At 35.4% G+C, this 22,502-nt stretch overlaps 1 protein-coding gene across 1 annotated transcript; it reads left to right on the top strand.

The window, feature by feature from the left end:
* The first annotated feature begins 377 nt into the window (after nt 1–377).
* Nucleotides 378–1,316, top strand: LOC137943016 (uncharacterized protein At2g29880-like). The gene is made up of 2 exons (XM_068788718.1): nt 378–710; nt 828–1,316. The coding sequence occupies exons 1-2, from the start codon at nt 378–380 to the stop codon at nt 1,314–1,316; spliced, it is 822 nt and encodes a 273-aa protein (XP_068644819.1).
* Nucleotides 1,317–22,502: the final 21,186 nt, after the last annotated feature.

Genomic DNA, 22,502 nt, shown 5'->3' with positions numbered 1-22,502 from the left:
ATGGGCGTCTATTAGCCAACGAAACCCGACCCCCATCAATGACTATGTACGGTTTGTAGTGACTTCGTAGTCATATGGGACTCTACCAGGGTGTTCAGTGAATTTGGATTTGATGAGTTTGTTTTTGCATTGTTTTAGTCATCTGCAATGAAATTAGTTCGATTAATTTTGATATATTTTATAATGTTGTTGAATATGTTTGAAGTGCTATAGTATGCTCTTGCCATGTGGTGAGGAGATTTTGTGTTATAAATATCCACCACATGGTATTTTGTTATTTTTTAGTTGTGTTTCAGTGTGTCCCTAGTTACTATGACGAGTAATGGTGGTCTGATACAAAAAATTTCCATGAGGACCATCTCGGATTTAGATTATAAATGGCTGGAAGAAGACAACAAACTCCTCGATCATATGACATTTGGACCTTCGATGATGACAACAAAATGCTTGATCTCTTGGTTGAGCAAGTCAAAATAGGGAACAGGATGCCCAATGGGGTTTGGAAGCATGAAGTGTATTTGGATTGTATCAATAGTTTCAATGAAGACGTAGCTAATAAAAAAACTATTGAGCAGCTCAAGGATAGAAAAAGATCATGGAAGAAAATTTACCAAGCAGTAACGAGTTGTCTCAACACTAGTGGGCTCGATTGGGATGTAACCACACATCGAGTTACTGTATGTCATTCTGTATGGCAAGACTATATCAAGGTCAGTATATTCTGATGTACTGTAAAATATTTTGTATGTTTTCCGCATTACTAGAACTCTATTCCAAGTCGTCTAAATGATGTTTTATTCTTGTAGGGGCATAAAGAAGCTGAAAAGTATAGACAACAAGGTTGCCCCCTTTATGACAAATTGGCTTTGGTAGTGGGAAACTCAATAGCCATGGGGAGAGTAAGTCAAAATGATGAAGACACATGCAATGATGTCCAGCATGAGGAAGAAAATTCATGCTTGGACATGTTTGAGGATGTCGATTTAGGTAGAGATACTCCTTCACCATTCTTTAAAAAAAATGAGTCGACACCTGATCAGTCTCCAAGTGCTAACCCGTCAACTTCAAGTCGTCGTAGAAAGAGACCGCAAATGGCCACTGATGATAGTTTCGTGTTTCTTGATACAATGATAGAAATTGTCATGGCATTGCGTGAAACTAAAAAAACTAAAGATGATTACACCGTCGGAGAGAATTGGTATGAAGCCCTCACAGAAATTTCGGACCTGTCAATAGAGATGAAGTATCATGCTCCTTTATTGTTAGATACACCAACGAAGAAGAACATGTTTACGAAGCTGCCAGTGGATGAGTGACTCGGTTGGCTTGAATTTTGTTCTAGTGAAATCTAGTCAATAGTTTTAAGTACACTATCTATTTTGGGACGATTGTTTTGAAGTTTAATTATGTTTTTTAATTATGACTTTATAAGACATATCATTGATATATTATGAATGTTATTATGGTTAAGATTTGGGTTTTCATGATTGTTGTGTTCTTATTGTACGGATGAATATTGTGGGCATGTGATTGGAGATGGTTTTACATAGGTGTGATTGAAAATAGGTTGTGATTGAAGATAATGGTATGTTTTTGGGTTTATGACATTTAGGAAGAAAAATGAATTATTTTTGTAGTCGTCATTGTAGTTGTAGCGATTGTATTTGCAGGTTTCCATGAAAGACAAAAATAGGATTGTAAGAATGGTAGCATTCACATGTCTTATGTACATGATGGGAAGATACTATCTCAGCCATAGGTATAGACATGCACTACGTCCTCGTGGGATTGGTGGTCCGATATATTTGCAAAAGGCATTAGCGAAATCACCTGAAATTTTGAAAATTTTACAGAATGAATCAAATTGTGTTTAAAAAAATAGCAGAGATACTTTATAGTAAAGGATTTTTATCACCCACAAAGACCATCTCAGTGGAAGAACAACTTGCATATTCTCTCCTAACTATTGGTCAACAACAATCGTATATTGTCACAGCAGAGATGTTTGATAGATAAAACTGGACTATAAGTAGGTAATTCAATAAGGCGTTGAATGCTATTATCAAACTTCGGCCTGATTACATCAAACGGCCTTCAGAACGGACTCACTCGAAGATTTTAAACAATCCAATGTTTTATCTGTATTTTAAGGTAACATCACTTGGCATCTAATGAACAATTTTAGATTAATATTTAGAGTTACTTTGTATTAATTGAAATGATATAATTAGGATTGTATTGGGGCTATTGATGGAACTCATATCACAGCAAACATCCCACTTGAAGAACAACAAAGGTTCTGGAATAGAAAGGGCTATCTCTCACAAAATGTGATGGCAACATGTACATTTGATATGCAATTCACTTATGTACTTGTTGGATGGGAGGGATCTGTAGTTGATTCCCGTGTATTGAAGGATGTATTGACTCGCTGAAATAGAATCTTTGTACCTGAAGGTAAATAATATATTTTTATGTAGTAATTTTGTTCTATTTTATCTTCAATTATCTTATGTGGAAAATATTTTGTATTGTAGGTAAATATTATATAGTCGATGCTGGTTATGCAAATATGCCAGGATTTTTGGCTCCATAGCGAGGAACTCGTTATCATCTGCAAGAATTTGGAGACAACCTTCCTAGAAATGATAAAGAGCTATTCAACCGAAGGCACTCATCTTTGAGGAATACTATTGAACGAACTTTTGGTGCTTTAAAAGCTCGATTCCAAATGTTGAAAGGCACTCCTCCGTTTTCTTATAAGATCCAGATGAAATTTGTAATAGCTTGTTGCATATTACACAATTATATACATAAAGAGGACTAAAATGATATGTTTGAATTGGAAGATGATGATTTGGATGATGAAGTCGGTGGAGGAGGTGATGAGGTCCGATTAGTAGGTGAAAATTCAGATGAAGATAGAGATGATAGCGATGATCTTGGGGATGAAAGCAACCTATCAACAACCATGCAGAGGCGTCGTGCATTAGAATCCACTAGAGCTACACAATTTCGAGATGTCATAGTGACTAGCATGTGGAGTGCCTATTAGTAGTTCTACTTTATTACTTTTGAACATGTAAGTTGTCGTTTGTATGTACTAAACTAGTAAATTGATGATTTTAAATGCACGAACTCGTTGTTAAAAATAATTTACGTTAATTATATTCGTTTTTGTTATTATATATTTTTTTTATGTGTTTAAAATTTAATCTAGTCACACGTAATTAGTATATTAATTTATAATAAACTGTAATCATTAATTGGTTTAATTATCCAATTGCAATAATTAATTAAACAAATAGTTTTATATTTTATGTTAATATTTTATTAATTATTAATACGTAAAATAATTAATTGGTTTAATTATCCAATCAATTAAACCATTAGTTTTTCATTTTGTGTTAATATATTATTAATTAATAATATGTAAAATATATATTATGTTATTGATAAATTAATATATTTATTTATTATGTATTTTTTATTTTGTATTAAAATAGTGAGTTTTAATTTTAAACTATATCTTATGTTATTAAAAAATAATTTATTTTTTTATTATATTCACCTATGTTATTTTTACTTTTTTATTTATTTTAAATAATTTATTCTAGTCACACGTAATTAGTATATTAATTTATAATAAACTTTAATCATTAATTGGTTTAATTATCCAATTGCTATAATTAATTAAACCATTAGGTTTATTCATTATATTCTCTAATGTTATTTTTTAATTTTTTTATTAATTTTGTATAATTTATTCTAGTCACAAGTAATTATTGTTTTAATTTATAATAAACTATAATCATTAAGTAATATAATATAGTTTTTCATTAATTAGGATATTAATATATTCTAATACTACACGTTAAATAACTTATAAGTGTAGTAACCATGTTTATTTTGGTTAATTATATGTTTAGGTATATGTTCTATTTAAGTATATTATAACAGGTTACTCATTCTCTTCTTTATATCATACTTTTCATTTAGGGGCACTAACACTGGAATCTGTTTTCCAGCCACTTGAACTCATCTACACTAACACCCAAACAGGAGTTGAAGTTGAATCAATTCATTTCAGTTCAATTCAATTCAATTCTTCGCTTCAATTCAAGTTCATTGTGGACTAACCCCACCTAAAGTATTTTAGATATTTTACCTTCAACAAACAGTGAATTTTAATTTCTAAAACTTCAAAATGATCAAGCCTACACAAGACCTCAAGCAACATTGAAGGGCATCTATTAAATAAGCACCCATGAAGAATAAGACAACGAGAAGACTAGAGTTTAAGTGTTAATGTTATATGTCAAAACTAAGTCACAAATGCAAAAAGAACTTTCCTAACTCCCTTCATTAAAGTACAATGGTGTACATGGAGCTTTAGACATAGATTGCAAATAAACATGTTTAGAAATTAAAGTACAATGGTGTACATGGAGCTTTAGGACATAGATTGCAAATAAACATGTTTAGAAATTAAAGTACAATGTTGTACATGGAGCTTTGACATACATTGCATATAAACATATTTAGGAACATCAGATACATCCTTTAGAACATGTTAGAATATTTAGACTAAATTATTCTCATGCTTTAAAAGTCAATTTAATCAGGCACTAGAATGATCGATCAACCTCTGCCAATGATCGATCATCTAGAAGTATGCAGGTCAGTCAGGCACATAAATTATGATATATCATATGAAGTTTATTCATTGATCATACTTACATTGTACAACCAAAGGAAAATCTGATTGATCAATCATCCCCTAGTAATGATCGATCAATTTCACTTTTCAGGATCAACCGTAATATAGTGATTGATCAATCCATCGATCAATAAGTCACATCCTGACACAAAAAGAGCCGTTATAATCGATCACTTAATCACTTTCCAATGATTGGTCAATCAACAGTCTGATTTTTGCAAATGGGCAAAAGAAATGGCTAATTTGGCTTAGGGAAGTTATAAATACCCCACCAAAACCACATGTAGAGAAGTTAATTAGAATTTGTTGGCAAATCCTTGAAACCTTTATTCTCAATCTTGCAATACTTCTCAAAAGTGTTATTTGTGTAAAAGAGTGATAAGCTATTGCATTTTCAAGTCTCTTTCCTCCATCTATTCTTTGCATATCATCATAGACAAGCTTCCAAACACTTTACTCTATGCTGAAAAAAAGTGGAAGCTTGGATGTCTTAAGTAGAAGGTATTCTCCAAGATTTGGGTGTGAGTTTTCCTTTATTTATTTTAAATTTGTGAAAGGTTCATCTAGAACCTATTCAATCTAGATAGAAAGAACTAGATAAAGCTAGAATTTAGCCAATATCTTGGAGAGATTGAGTTTGTAAAAGCATTGTTAAAAAATGGGCTCAAACCCACACGAGTATGGAGAAGGCCAAGAGGGGCCACATGATAGTAAATAAAGTGTCATATCATAAATATGGCAGAAAAATATAATTAATCAAGGAGAACATGTCTACATATGTCTTTTCTCATCTAAATCTTATAGCCCTAAGGGCGTTATTGACATTATAGAATCCTCTAAAAAACTATAAATAGAGGCGCTTGGCTTGGGGTAGAGTCAAGTCTCTCTCCCCTTCTCTCAATTCATCCAAGTTCTCTTAGCCTAAAGGCTCTCTCCCTTTTCTCTCTTTCTCCCTTCTTTACCTGAGTTCTCTTCTCTTCTTCTCTCCTTATCTTCTTCTCTTCTTCTCTTCTTCTCTCCGTCTCTTACTTTGCTCGAGGATCTAATCATGGGGTCTAAAATACAACTTGGTATAAGAGCGTTTATTTTAGGATCCACCGCCAAGATGATGCTTTGAAGATTCTATAATCAAAGCTACTCATGTGCAGCTCCCTGTGAAGCAAAATTGAAGCTTTGTGAGACAAGTTGCTTGTTCTTGTTATTATTATCCAGCGATAGCCTCTTGATCTTGGTTTTTTATCTCTAGAAGATGATTTAGAGATTATTCTCTACATCCTATGAGAATTTTTGGATTCATATCTCTCGATTTGGAAGAAACATGTGAAGGCTGGATTTTTTCAGTCGATTTGCAAGTTTTTGGCTGAAATCAGTTTATATTGAGATTTTTTTTTTTTTTTTTGCATGGAGAGTTTCTACTCGTACATGAAAATTTTGTAAGGCTACTCTCTCGTGCTTATTATGATCAAACCTTTTTGTTTGTTTTAAGATGATGATAATGTTGGATACTTCCTCCCTCATTGCTTCTTTGGAAAGCTGTTTTTTGAAGAACCGAGACTCTTGATTGTTTTGATTCAAAGCCACGAGTTTTCTTAAAATTTTTCTTCTTCTTGCATGAATATTATCTTTTTTCTCCCTTCCACGTTGAGATCAGTAGAAATTTTCCTTGCCAAAATATTTCAAGAGAAAAAGGCAAGGAGAGGTGTCTTCATTGGTTGCTAAGTTATTGCCAATTTGAGGAAACAACATCATTTAGAAGATTGTTTTTCAGCCACGAGATCTTCTATTCTAGATGCTTGAGATCTTTTTTTTTTAAGATTACAAATAATTTGATTTTTTATCATTTTCTAAACAAATTAAGGCAAGAAAAATTGAAATAATTTTGGAAAGTGGCTGATTTTATGGAAGATCTTCTAAAGATCATGATTTGGCAAATAAATTGACTATCACCTTTTTCTAAGGAAGAAGTCATCTTCGACCTATCCTTCTTACTTAGTGGATGGAACATGGACCTAATCCCAATATCAACTCAGGCTAGTTCAATTATCCAAGGTTTGGACATCTTTCCTCCATCCTTTATAATTAATGTCTCCTAGTCTCTCTTTGTTTTTTTAAGAGATCATAAATATTTTTTTTTCCAATGGCTGAGGAACACATTGGTAGTTAGAGTGATATCCACAAGATCACCACTCTACCCTTGAGAGGGTTATCCAATTACTAGAGCTGGTCCAAATCTATTAAAAGGTTTCTTATAACGCGAGACCTACTAGGTCACCAAATTGAACTCGGACCACCTATTGATGAAGAAGATAGTACTTACAATAAGTGGTTGAAAAATGACACCTTGGTGGTTAGTTGGCTCATCAACCGCATGAAAGAGCAGCCAACAATGTTGTCCACCTGGATACAGTCAAATAGGTTTGGGACATGTGTCAAATTGTACTCCAGCACAGATAGTCTACAAAAGTTGTATGATGTGTTTCAAAGTATGTTTAATAATAAACAAGGAGACAACTTACATGAATACTTATGAAGGTTCAGAGGCCTTATTCAATAATGGAAGCTAGCCCAGCCTTACTCCACCGATGTCTTTGTTCAAGACAAGTAGAAGGAAGCCTTAGCAATCGCTATCTGTTTAGAGAATATTAAGCCTTATCTTGAGCTTGCTAAAACTCAACACCACAGGTCCTCCACTATTCCCACATTTGATATGTGCCACCTTACTCCAAATTCTAGATTCTTCTTCCCCTCTCTTACTAAAATATCATCAACCATGTACTTCAGTAATAGAGGCACATCCTCTACCAACCGAGGCCATAGTATAAGTTATAGAGGAGCCCGAGGAAGAGATGGAAGGATTGGACCCTCCAGAACAAACAACAAGGAATGCACTCACTGTGGGAGATTCGGCCACCCCATCAAAGATTGTTGGAAACTCCATGGCAAGCTTGAATGGGCCACAGCTAATCAAGCCTCAGCTAGTGGCACAAAGGAGGACCGATTTGCTCCACCGTCAGACAAAAAGACCCTCACTGATGATGAGTATGACCTATTCCAGGGAATGAAAACTTTGATGTTCTCTCCACCAAGATCCTCCACTATTATTGCTACTACCACTGCTTCAAGTATGCTCTCTGACACTACCTCATCTTCATCCTGGATTATTGACTCAAGGACCTCCGATCATCTCACAGGTAACAAAGGTCTAATACACTATTTCTCCCCTTGTCTTTCCAATACATTTATTACCATAGTTGATGGATCCCAAACTAAAGTTCTCAGGAAAGGAACCGAGTCTGTTATACCAGCACTTTCGCTAAAAGATATCTTCTTTGTTCCTACCTTTCCCTTGAACCTCTTTTCAATCAGTCAGCTTACATAACATTTGTTGAATTTAGGATCTTTTTTCCAATATTTTGAGCAAGTGAAAGGAGAAAGAAAAAGAAGAAAAGTGAAAAAGAGCTCTCGGGTAGAGAGAAGAAAAAAAGAAAAGAGAGATGTGAGCCAAGCAAAGAGAGAGAGATTTACTCAGGAAGGAGATGTGTAACTTAATTAAGTCCAAATTGCAACACCTCTATTTATAGTAGAGGAAGAGATAGAGTCCTTATACAATTAGCCTTTCAATCTCCTAATTACATTCCAACTCTAACTCTCTAAGATAAGTCTATTAACACAATCTACTAGAAGTCTAATATGAGTTGAACTAGAACTCTTCTTCAATAATGTGAATATAAGGGAGGAGGCCAGGTCGTGGCCTTATCCTTGTGGGTCCCACATGATCTTCCAGCTCATATTGATAAGGTTTCCAGCTCGTGGTATCTTTGTGGATCCCACTTGATCTTCAAGTCTTCTAACTCATTTCAGGTTGTGCTTCTTATCTTCTTAACTCATTCTAGCTTGGCTGAGGACTCTTCTTGGTGTCCCACGTCGTCATGGTGGGTCCCACCAGCTCGTGCACCATGGTGGGTCCCACATTGTAACACCCTCCCTCCCCCCCCCCCCCCCCCCCCCCCCCCCCCCCTCCCCTCAAGTTGGGGATGAGAAAATATCATAAATTCCCAGCTTGCTGCAGATGGTAGACATAATCTTGTGAGTGACCGGTTTGGTGAGAATATTTGCAACTAGACTTTGTGAAGATATATGCCTTAGAGATAAAAAAACCTGTTTGAAACTTTTCTCGTATAAAAAACCCAGTCCACTTCAATATGCTTTGTTCTTTCATGGAAGATTGGATTTGATGTAACATGTAGTGTTGCTTGATTATCACAATATAGATCCATCAGAGTTTCTTAGTAGAATCCCAATTCAGTAATGAGATCTTATCCATAGGATTTCACTAACAGTGTGTGCCATGGCTCTATATTTTGCTTCTGCACTAGACCGTGTTACTACATTTTGCTTCTTGCTTTTCCATGAAACCAAATTCCCTCCAACCATCGTACTAAATCCCGAAGTAGATTTTCAGTCATTTGGGGACCCGGCCCAGTCTGCATCTGAGAATCCTTCGATGTTGAAGTAACCATGGTTTTTATAGAGAATCCCTCTTCCTGGAGCTCCTTTCAGATATCGTAGTATCCTTTCAAGTGCTTGCCAATGACTAAGTTATAGCTTGTGCATGTATTGACTTACCACACTTACTGCATATGATATATTCGGCCTTGTTATACACAAGTAAATAAGTCTTCCCACTAGTCTTTGATATTTCCCAATATCTGCATCTTCTCCAGTGCCTCCACATAATTTTGTATTTGAATCCATAGGAGTGTATGTTGGTTTGCATCCCATCATTCTTGTTTCCTCTAGTAGATCAAGGGCATATTCCTTTGGGATAGCGCAATCCCATGTCTGGGTTGTAATACTTCAATACCCAAAAAATATTTGAGTAGTCCAAGATCCTTCGCCTTGAATTCAGCACATATTTTTTCCTTTGTTTTCTAGATGCCCTCAGAATCACTACTAGTTAAAATGATATCATCAACATATACAGCCAGAATTATCTTAGCTCTTGGTGTGTTTTCAATAAATACTGAGTGATCTCCAGAGAATCAGTAAAAGCCGGCCCGTATGAGAGTTTGACTAAATTTCTCAAACCATGCATGAGGGGACTGCTTTAGACCATACAAAGATTTTTTGAGGTGGCATACTGACTCCCCCTCAACTACATACCCAGGTGGTTGTTGCATATAAATTTCTTCTTTAATATCCCCATTCAAAAATGCATTTTTCACATCAAGTTGATATAACGTCCATGATAAATTGGTCGACAGAGATAATAATATACATACAGAGTTCCTTTTTACTGGAGAGAAGGTTTTTTCATAATCAATTCCATAACACTGAGTATATCCTTTGGCAACCAGTCGAGCCTTCAGTCGTGCAATTGACCCATCCGGATTATGTTTGATAGTATAAACCTACTTGCAACCAACAGGTTTTTTATCTGTTGGAAGAGGAACCAATGACCATGTCTAATTGACATTAAGTGCCTTCATTTCTTCATCCATTACTACCTTCCACCCTGGATGTTGTAGAGCCTCCTGATAGGACTGTGAAACAGATATGGAGGAAATAGAAAAAAGAAACTAACAACATAAAGGTGAGAGGCGATGATGAGACACATAATTTGAAATGTGATGATAAGTAGAAGGTCTAGTGCATGATCTAGGTTCTTTCCTTAGAGCAATAGGATGAATATCATATTGACAGCTAAAAATAACTGGGGATGAAGGACTTACCTCTGTTGGATCTGTTAACTCTATAGGTGTGGTGTCGGCCACTTGCTCTGGGGTTGAATAATCTCTGTATCACGGGGCACAACCGATCAAGGGTAACCTGGTACTGAGGACAGACCAAGAGGAGCACTATCAGAATAAAATGAGGAGTCTTAAAAAAATTTTACATCCTTGGACACAAATAAAAGTTGAAGAGTAGGACTATAACAAACATAACCCTTTTTTGTGCGAGAGTATCCCAAAAAGATACACTTGATAGATTTAGGATCAAGTTTGGTGCGTCTAGAAAATGAATTATGAATAAAGCATTGACATCTGAAGACTTTCAAAGGTAGTGAAAGCGGATCATCATTTGGTAATGATCTAGAGTAAGGAGATTTATTACCAAGAACGAAAGATGGTAGATGATTTATAAGAAAGCAAGCCGTAAGGACTGCATGAGGCCAATAAAAGTATGGAACTTTCATGACATATAATAAAACTCGAGCCACCTCAAGAATATGACGATTTTTCCATTCGGCTACACTATTTTGTTGAGTGTAGACACATGATGTTTGATGGATAATGTCATTCTCTTGACAAAGAGAGTTAAGGTTTTTGGAAACATATTCTTTTGCATTATCACACCAGAGAATTTTTATTTTCTGACCAACTGTGTGAATACCATAGCATGAAATGAATTGAAAATAAATGGTATATCAGAATGCTCTTTAAATATAAACAACCAAGTTGTGCGAGTGAAATCATCAATAACACTTTTGACTTCTAGACAAGGAGAGTATGTACTCCTTTGAGGTTTACTCAATTGACAAACCACACAATGAAATTTTGACCTTACTTTAAGAGAAGGAAACATATAATGAAGAGACAGTGCAGATGGATGTCCCAACCGATTGTACCATAACCTTGTCTCATTTTCATTAATGGAAACCATATTCATTTTTGGCATGTCTAGGTAGTAAAGCCCTCCTTGTTCATGGCCTTCACCAATCACTTGCTTTGTTATAAGATCTTGAAATACACATGAAGTGGGTGAGAAGGTAACAGAGCAATTAAAATATTTTTTCAGCTGACTAAAAAATAATAGATTCAAATGGAAGGTAGGAATGAAAAGAATATCAGCGAGCGAAAGTGATGGTGTGACAGAAGTGGATCCTTTCCCTTGGACTTTGGTTTGAGAACTGTCAACTATGGTAACAAACTTGTGTGAAAGACTCGGAGATAGAGAATGTAATAAGTTTTTGTTACCTATAAGATGCTCGGAGGCTCCTGAGTCAATTATCCAGGATGAAGATGAGGCAGATAGCATAACTGAAGCAGTAGTGGCAGTAGTAGTTGCGGAGGAACTAGGAGAAGAACCCAGCATTGTCTTCATGTTCTAAAATAGCTCATACTCTTCATCAATAAAAGTTTTTGTGCTGCTGATTTGTGGGTTGTTCTTCTTTTGTATCACTTACAAAGGCTTGATTAGCCTTTGTCAATTCTAAGTGTCCATTGGCTTTATAGCATATTTCTTTATAATGACCATATTGTCCACAGTAACTGCATGTCGTGTAATCCTTGTAATAGCATTGATCTATAGTGTGGCCAAATTTCTTACAATGAGTACATTTGTTCCCATATGCTCTCCTAGTACTAGTCCTTCCACGTCTTCCTCTGCCTCCTCTATAACCTCTGCCTCGGCCTTTGCCACAATAAGATGATGGTCCTCTATGATTGGAATACATAGTGGATGATACATCAGTAGTGGAGGAAGAAGTGTTTGGAATACAGAATAGTGTTGCACAGACATCATCAAACTTGGGAACAACAGAAGCACTCAGAAGTTGACTCTTGGCAATCTCAAGATTGGGTTTAATATTTGCAAGGCAAATAGCAATAATTGAGGCTTCCTTCTACTTGTCTTGTATAGAAATATATGTGGTTGAAGGCTGAGCTAACTTCCACTCTTGAAGAAAACCTCTAAAGTGGGCCAAGTAATCATGGATATTTTCTCCTTGTTTAGTATTCAATATCCTTTGGAAAATAACATATGGTCTATGTAGAGTATCCAGGCAAGAATACAGTTTAGCACATGTCTCCCAAATTTTTTAGCAATGTCAAGATGAAGGACATTATTGGAGACATGTTCTTTCATGTTGTTGATTAGCCAACTAATCACCAAGGTATCATTTTTCAACTAATTGTTATAAAAAATATCATCTTCATCAATAGGTGGTCCTCGGGTGGTGAGGTGACCACGTAGGTCTTTTGTTATAAGAAACCTCCGAACTGATGTGGACCAACTCATAAAATTTGATACATCAAGTAAGGGTATAGTGGTAATTCTTAGTATATCACTTTTGATATTCATATTCTCTTCAGCCATGATAGGCCCTTCTTCAAAAAAAATTCTAACAATAACACCAAGTAGTATTCTTCAAACAACTCGATGTATGGGGAACTTTTAGCATTGATGCTAAACTATTATTCTGATTTTTTTCTCTAATACCACTCATAAGAGATTCAATAACAAACTTCTATATCAGGGGACACTGGTTCCCAAGAAAAAAAAGTCCAGCAATCTGATCATAGACTGGTCTCGGTAAATAGAATTTCCAAATTGACAAAACTATTTTGATAGCTTCTTCTAGATGAAGAGGCATGCATATCCACAATATAATAAGATGAAAAGAATTCACACACTCAAATTCTAAATTTGGAAACCAGTAACATGAAGGAAAAAAAATAAGCACTTATCTCACTGTTTGTGATCTTCCTTCACAAAAGGGCCTTCTTTGAGTGGTGTTGATCATCACTTCTTTAGAGCATTCCTTTTGACGAGGGATCCTAAATTGAATGCTCTGATACCATGTTGAATTTAGGATCCCTTTTTCAATATTCTGAGCAAGAGAAAGGAGAAAGAAAAAGAAGAAAAGGGAAGAAGAGCTCTCGGGTAGAGAGATGAAAAAAAGAAAAGAGATATGTGCACCAAGCAAAGAGAGAAGTTTACTCAAGAAGGAGATGTGTAAATTGATTAATTCCAAATTAAAACACCTCTATTTATAGTAGAGGGAGAGATAGAGTCCTTATACAATTAGCCTTTCAATCTCCTAATTATATTCCAACTCTAACTCTCTAAGATAAGTCTATCAACACAATCTACGAGAAGTCTAATATGAGTTGAACTAGAACTCTTCTTCAATAACATGAATATAAGGGAGGAGGCCAACTCGAGGCCTTATCCTTGTGGATTCCACATGATCTTCCATATCGATAAGGTTGCCAGCTCGTGGTATCTTTGTGAGTCCCACTTGATCTTCAAGTCTTCTGACTCATTTCAGCTTGTGCTTCTTATCTTATTAACTCATGCTAGCTTGGGTGAGGACTCTTCTTGGTGTCCCACGTCCTCATGGTGGGTCCCACAAACTCATGCTCAATGGTGGGTCCCACATTCTAACAATATTTTAATTGTTCCATCACCTTCTCACCCACTTTTTTTGTGTTTCATGATCAAACAATGAAGCGGGTGCTTGGTGGAGGTCATGAACAAGGAGGGGCTCTACTACCTGGACGTGCTTCAAATAAATTTTGTCTCAACCAAGCACACGGAGGTGAGACTATGGCTCATTCGGTTGGGACATCCCTTAACACCATCAACTATGAAGTGTGTCAATTGAGCAAATACCAAAGGACCACATATTCTCCTCGGATTGAACTTAAAGGTATTGCTATCTTTTTTTTTATCCACATAGATATTTGGGGACCCTTGAGTGTCTCAAACATTTCCAGAGTTATGTACTTTATCACTTTATTGATGATTTTACTCATGTCACATGGATATTCCTCTTTAAAGAGATATCTGAAATTTTATCTATTTTTAAATTCTTTCATGTTTTGGTGGCTACTCAATTTGGTAAGAAAATAAAAGTACTTCACTCTAATAATGTCAAAGAATATCTCTCTAATGATCTTGACTCTTTTTATCAAGAAAATGATATTATCCATCAAACATCTTGTGTCTACACCCTCAACAAAACGGTGTAGCAGAACGGAAGAACCGTCATCTCCTAGAGGTAGCCCACGGCTTATTATACTCCATGAAAGTACCATACTTCTACTGGCCACATGCCATACTTACTGCATGCTTTCTCATTAATAGGCTACCATCATCCGTCCTCGGTCATAAATCCCCATACTCCTTATTATTTCCTAATGATGAACCACTTTTTATTCTTTTGACAGTCTTTGGATGTACATGTTTTGTTCATGTTACCTCATCTCAGTGAAGTAAATTTGACCCAAAACCTATCAAGTATATATTCTTAGGATACTCTCGCACACAAAAGGGTTATGTTTGCTATAATCCTACTCTCCAAAGTTTACTTGTGTTTAGGGATATCACATTCTTTGAGGATACTTTATACTACTTCGACAATGCTCCTTCAAGTCTCACATCTGTACAAGCCTCTCCTCGACTGGTTGTGCCCGTGCTACGGAAACTCTTCAACCTGATGAAGCATTGATCGATAGCATACCTACGGATTTTACCGATCCCATTGAATTAGTCCATCTCCTTCTACTCTTGTTCCATTTGGACTGCAATATGATACTCGGCCGATCGCCTTAAGGAAAGAACCTTGGACTATCACTTGTCCCTCTACTTCTCACCCCATATTTAATTTTATGTCTCACCATCATTTATCTTCTTCATGTTGCCAATTTTTTGCATCTACCTCCTCCTTCTCTGTTCCATAGTCCTCTCAGGAGGCTCTAAAGCATCCAGGATGGAATGTGGTAGTGGAAGAATTGCAGGAACTATATGAAAATCAGACATGGGCTCTAGTTCCTCTTCCCTCATGCAAGAAACATGTTGGTTGTATGTGGGTATATTTGGTTAAACATAATATGAATGGATTAATTTCTTGCCTTAAGGCACGCCTCATTTCCAAAGGTTATACTTATAGTAATGGGATCGATTATGAAGAAACATTATCTCCAGTGACAAAATTGAACTCGCTATGTACATTGTTATCCCTCACTGCTAATTCCTCATGGTCGGTCAACCAGCTTCATGTGAAAGATGTTTTCCTAAATAGGGATAATAAAAAAGAAATTTATATGAAACAACCACTTGGATTTGTAACTGAGGGGGAGTCGGTATGTCAATTAAGGACATCTCTATATGGTCTAAAACAATCTCCTCATGCGTGGTTTGATAAATTTAATCAAGCATTGATACGGGTTGGATTTCACCAATGTTCGATAGACCACTCTGTATTTATTAAAAACACTCCCAAAAGGAAAGTACTTCTAGCAATCTATGTTAATGATATTGTCTTTATTGGCAATGATTTTGATGGAATTCAAGAGGCCAAAAAGAAGATATGTGAAGAGTTCACGACGAAAGACCTTGGACTACTAAAATACTTTCTGGGTATTGAGGTATTACAGTCCAAGCATGAATCTCAGAGGAAATATGTCTTTGATCTACTAGAGGAGACATGAATGATGGGATGTAGACCGGCAAATACCCCCATGGATTCAAATACCAAATTATCTGCAAGCTCTGGAGAAGATGTGGATGTTGAAAAATATCAAAGACTTGTGAGGAAACTTATTTACCTATGTGTGACAAGACCAGATATATCATATGTAGTGTGTGTGGTAAGTGAATACATGCAAAACCATAACTTACTCATTGGCGAGCATTAGAAAGAATATTGCGTTATTTGAAAGAAGCTCCAGGAAGAGAGATTCTCTACAAAAATCATGGTCACTTTAACATTGAAGGATTCTCGAATGTAGATTGGGCCAGATCCCCGGATGATAGGAAATCCACCTTTGGGTATTGTGCAATGGTTGGAGGAATCTTGGTTACATGGAGAAGCAAGAAGCAGAATGTAGTTGCAAGGTCTGGTGTTGAAGTAGAATACAAAGCAGTAGCACACACAGTCGGTGAGCTTCTATGGATCAGGTCTCTTCTCACTAAACTGGGATTTTATCATGGAGCTTCTATGAATCTACATTGCGATAATCAAGTAGCGATCAATATCACTTCAAATCCGGTCCTCCATGAAAGAACAAAACACATTGAGGTAGATTGCCACTTTATACGAGACAAATTCCAAGCCAGCATATTATCCCTTAGACATATCTCCTCACAAGGACAAGTTGCAGAAATCCTGACAAAGTCGGTCGCTTGCAAAATCCTATCTACCATTTCACGATAAGTTGGGCATTTACGATGTTTTCTCACCCCCCAGCTTGAGGAGGAGTGTTAGAAGATGGGTTCAAGCCCACACGAGTATGGAGAAGGCCCACACATCCAAGAGGAGTAGCATGATATTAAATAAAGCATCATCTCATTGTAACATCCTCAAGAAAACTATAAAGAGGCCCTTGGCTTGGGGTAGACAATCAAGTCTCTCTCCCCTTCTCTCAATTCATCCAAGCTCTCTTAGCCAAAAGGTTCTCTCTTTTTTCTCTCTTTCTCCCTTCTTTACCCAAGTTCTCTTCTCTTCTTCTCTTCTTCTCTGCTTCTCTCCCTGTCTTACTTTACTCAAGGTTCTAATCTTAGGGTCCTAAATTTAACAAGCATACTTTGAGCTACGCATGGCTTAAAGAGAGCCAGAATCTCTTTGTGTAAATTTCAGCTATTAGATTTTTGAAATATTGGAATTTTCCCAGCAAAGGTTCTTGAGCGGTGAATACCATAAGGGGAACATCGATAACAAAAAAATCTTTTTGTCTCCTACGGTGTGTGAATGTTAAATTTTTATTGAATGATTTTTGTTTACATGCCTTACTCATAATTTTATTTGAAATTCTCAATTCACCCCCCTCTCTATATGTTTATAAAAAAATTTACATATATAACTTATAATTCCAATATAGATTTCTATTTTATTTTAAAAAACTGGTTTAGAAACCAAAAATGATATTTCCATTACTAAATTTTCCCAACCCCCATTTGGCTTACAAAACCAACATTGACCATGCCACCATAACATAGATTTAAATTGATATCGTAAACTCCGACCAAACTATTGAATTTAAAAGGATACCATTTTTGGTTTAATTTGTTCAATAAGGAAAAGAAAAAAAAATTGTTATGAATTAAGTTACTCTCAAAGCCTAGGGATACTTGAACTCAAGATCTCCATCTAGTGTACTCCTATAAGAGCACCTATCATAGGCCAAGCCTCTAAGAAAAAGCACTCGTTGAGCCAATGTAACATCATGATGTTTGTTATATTTTATGAAATAAAAAATAAAACAGTTAAAATTACATATTTGAGGAAGGAAGTCTCTCCTACATAAATGATCACATACTACTCTCCATTCTTACTGCACATGGAAGAAGGGTGATCCCCTCTTTGGCCATTTCATGCCCTCACTCCGCCTATATGTCAGTCATGCAATATAGATCCCTCTCCTTTGTCAAGAAGTGTAATGTTATAGTAGTATTTTTGTTACTAGAATGTTGCTATCTAATTATATGATGTCAATTAAGGGTATTTTAGGCATGTGATTTGAAAATGTTTACATTTGCTTTAGTTAATTTATCTTATTTTACTTATTTTATTCTTCTCTTTGTCTTCCCAAACATTTTCTAACTACAACCTATTCGCCAAGTTTGACTATGGCAGCCTTCCAAGATGTCTCTTTTATGTTATTACCCTATGGAAATTATCTAACCACTTATCCCCTTAATGGGTAGTGATTAACGGCATGTGTACCCCCTATGATAGTAAAGTACCTAACCTGCTCTTTATTACCTCTTTATTACCTTTTGATTATAGGCTTGTGTGATTTTTTAACTCATTTTACTAAGCCTTGTGTTATTCCTCTTTTGATGTGAAATTTTATTTGTAAATTAATATAAAAGTTAAGGTCAAGACAAATAAAGAAAAATAACATAAAACATCTCAATTTATAGTGGCTCATAACCCAAACTTACGTTGCTACATCCACTCCTAAAATATTTCAACACGGTGGAGTTGAATTCAATGACCAAACATTTACTTCAAGAAGGCCAGTCAGGCCAAATTACATCTAATGCTCACAAATATTTATAATAATGTCGAGATAGGGACTTACAATAGCATACTAGGTTTCACAAGCCTAAACATATAAATGGATCTATGACTGGTCAACTAGGCTACTTAAGCCTAGACCCACAAAGGGATTTTTAGCCTCTCATATCCTGTCATGAAGGCTATGCAAACAAGGTGACTTTAGTTTATGGTCTTGCCTACACAAGGATTGATTGGGTATACTGGCAAGGGTTCCTTGCTTATAATGTAAACATATAAAATGCTTCTAAAATAGGTTCATTTTATAATACAAATGTCAAATAAAAATTACTCTTCCTATATAACCCCCAAAGTGATTGGTAGCTCAAGGTACGCAAATTCAATTGATTTCAAAGCTCCAAGTCCAATTTCCAAATAGCTCCACAGCAAAATTTTGTCTTAAAATTAACACCTCACCAAATAGATTTATTGAACATTAAATAAGACTTTTAAACTACAATGGCTCAAGTTTAGCAAGAACATCATTCAAATGCAATCTATTGTACTTTTCCCCATAAATGTGACTCAATTATATGAAAGGGTGGAAGAGATATTGAGTCAATATAACATGTTGGTTTACCAGTGATTTAATAAACTAAGAGCATCAACTTCAACCCAAATCACAAACTAAAACAACTAAAGATTAAAAAAAAAATGTTTATGTTGCTTGACATATAAAAACAACTCAATCAACACAAGAATTGAAAATAAAAACTTAAAAAGACTTGTTAGATAATGGAATATGTTTTGTTCAACATTAGGATTACCTCTAGCATGAGTCCTATTTACGACATATCAATAGTTTAAAAATAAAAAGTCAAATGAATTTAATTTTTATGAAAACTAATAAATTTTAAACTCCCAAATTGACCTCCAAATCTGACTTGAAAGTATGGAATATTTTGGAAAAGGGTTGTGGCCACTATCGCAAACATCTCAATTTATATAATAAAATACATTAAAAATGAAGTTTAGAAGAAGACTTTTGTTCACTTGTAAAATAATTTAATGTTAGACTAAATATGAATTCTAATTATCCGCATGAAATTCATTGAATAAAAATCTTTGATCACTCTCAGCAATGGTGTAAACTAAAGGGGTGAGTGAGTTACGAGATACGGGACCAAACCGTAGATGAAAAACCAATCTCCCATCAAGGTTCTTCATGGCTTCGTGTTACTGAGGGAGTTGCAACTGCAGGGAGTTACAACTGCCAGAAGTTGAGACCACAATTTTGAGAAACTGTTTCTCATGATAAAACGGTTAACATTCTCCCACTTGGTCCAAACTTTTAATATAATCTTAAACCCATCGATAATCTAAATTTAAGTAATAAATACATGAATAATAGCGATAGGTCCTCTAATGACGATTATTACCTTCCATGTATTACTATGTATTTATTTCTTATATTTTATGAATAAACCCTATGTTTACTCTTGGTCCAACATAGATAAATTTTCTCGAAATTAAGGTGCACATAAATATGAGAAAAAACATCGCAATAATTAAGAATTTCACTGAAATAACATTGTTCATACAATGAAAAATTACATAATGGAACCAAGTCCCATATTCATGACATGATCCTTGAATTTAAACGGTGGCATGCCCTTAGTCAAAGGATCAACTATCATTAATTCAGTGTTTACGTGTTCAATGACCACTTTCTTTTATTTAACACATTCTCTTATGGCCAAATACTTTATGTCGATGTGTTTACTTCGACTTCCACTATTATTATTCTTGGCCATAAAAACAACAGTTGAATGGTCTCAATATATTCTCAATGGCCTAGAGATAAAATCCATAATTCTAAGCCCAGAAATGAAACTCTTAAGTCATACACCATGGTGATGCTTAGCAACTCCAATCTTCTTAAATCCTTGTGGGCTGAAGTACTTAAGACTGCAGTGCATATATTAAACCAAGTTCCAACCAAGGTTGTTCCTAAAATGTCATTTGAATTATGGAAAGGTTGGAAAGGATATTGATTTAGGTGAATTAATACAGCCAACAAATTCAGAATATGAGTAACCAATTACTTCTAGATTGTCCGTTCGTCTATACATCAGCATGTAGTCTTTGGTTCCTTGAAGGTATATCATTACTTTCTTTGTAGCTCTCCAGTGGTCTAAACCTGGATTACTTTGATATCGTCCCAACATTCCTATAGAAAAAGCAATGTCAGGTCTTGTGCAGACTTGAACATACATTAGGCTTTCGACAGTAGAAGCATATGGAATATCCTTCATTTGTTCCCTTTCAAGGTCGTTCCTCGGCCATTGGTTCAAATTGAACTTATCACCCATCACAATGGGAGCTACACTTGGTGAACAATCATTCATCCAAAATCTCTCTAAAACTTTATTAATACAAGCTTCCTGAGACAAACCTAAGATACCTTGAAATTTGTCTCTATGAATCTTAATGCCAATGACATAAGATGCCTCACCCATATCCTTCATATTGATATTTTTAGAGAGAAATTGTTTCGCCTCATGCAAAAAACCTTTATCATTGGTTGCTAACAAAATAGTATCCACATATAAAAAAAAGAAAACAAATTTTACTCCCACTGATCTTCTGGTATTTACATTGATCAATAATGTTTTCTACAAAACCGAATGAAGAAATTACATTATGGAATTTCAAATACCATTGATGGGATGCTTGTTTTAATCCATATATAGATTTTTTTTAGCTTGCAAACCAATTGCTCACCATCACTAGAGGGGAATCCTTCAGCCCCTCAAGTTGTTTCATGTAAACTTTCTCCTCTAGATCTCCATTGAGAAATGTCATTTTCACATCCATTTGTTGAAATTCTAAGTCAAAATGGGCTACTAATGCCAAAATAATGCACAAAGAATCTTTCTTTGATACAAGAGAAAAATTTTGCAAATGGTACACCATTTTGGTCCAGTGAACCAGGCATGGTATGTTGAGCAACAATCCCATGTTCTTGAAGAAACTTTGCAAATAGCCTAAGTGTTTGTCTATTCTCTGTGTATCTACCATAGTATTCTCCACCTACATCTGATCTCACGATCTTAATTTGCTTACCGCATTGTGTTGCTACTTCGGCCTTAAAGATCTTAAAGGCATCTAATGTTTCATTCTTGTTATAAAGCATTTAGAGATACATGTATCGTGAGTAATCATCTATAAAAGATATGAAGTATTTCTAACCATGTGAGTCCATGTCTGGACTACATATATCAGTATGTATAATCTCTAATATGGTTGAACTCCTATTGGCACCTTTCTTTGACTTGTTAGTTAGTTTTCCCTTAATGCAGTCTACATAAGTCTCAAAATCAGTAAAATCCAGAGTATTAAGTACTCCTTCATTTACTAATCTTTTAATTCTTTCCATGGATATATGACCTAATCTCTGGTGCCACAATGTAGAGGAATCCTCATTAATAACACCTCTTTTAGTACCAGTGTGAACATGCATTGAATCATAAGTGGCATTGTTTTGTAAATTAATGTTGTAAAGACCATCAAACAAAGTACCATTCCCAACACAATCAGACTTATAATATAAATTGAAAGATGAGTCTGAAAAATTAAAGGAATATTCATGAGGCCTTGAAACTGAAATCAAGTTTCTAGAAAAAATTGGAACATAAAAGGTTCCTATATCTTCCACATGTGAGCTCATCTTGTCACCTGAGAAAATGTGATACTCACTTCCCACTGGTTTCCTTAGGTTTTGCAAACCCTACAAGGAATTCGAGATGTGGATTATTGATCCAGAATCAATGCACCGAGTGTTAATATTGACATTAACCATATTAGATTCATAACAAACAAATGAGGTTGGATTATTTTTTCGCAAGCCATTTCTGAAACTTGCCACATTCCTTCTTCATGTGTCCCTTTTTTTAGAAACACTTAGAATCTTTCTTAATACTAGCTTGGGGGGTATTTTACCCTTTTCTTTCTGTTTGGCTTGAAATGTCTTTTCCATGCATTGCCAGCATGACA

The sequence above is a fragment of the Aristolochia californica genome, unplaced genomic scaffold, assembly GCF_029961685.1.
Source record: "Aristolochia californica isolate CCGP_79_NKW_82.1479 unplaced genomic scaffold, dmAriCali1.0.hap1 SCAF_10, whole genome shotgun sequence".
Taxonomy (NCBI): Eukaryota; Viridiplantae; Streptophyta; class Magnoliopsida; order Piperales; family Aristolochiaceae; genus Aristolochia; species Aristolochia californica.
This window is presented reverse-complemented; position numbering and strand designations above follow the sequence as displayed.

Excerpts from the sequence above, each read along its gene's own strand:
- LOC137943016 (XM_068788718.1), top strand. The coding sequence starts at position 378 with ATGGCTGGAAGAAGACAACAAACTCCTCGATCATATGACATTTGGACC. Across the intron at positions 711-827 it reads TATGGCAAGACTATATCAAG|TATAGACAACAAGGTTGCCC; the intron begins GTCAGTATATTC and ends GAAGCTGAAAAG.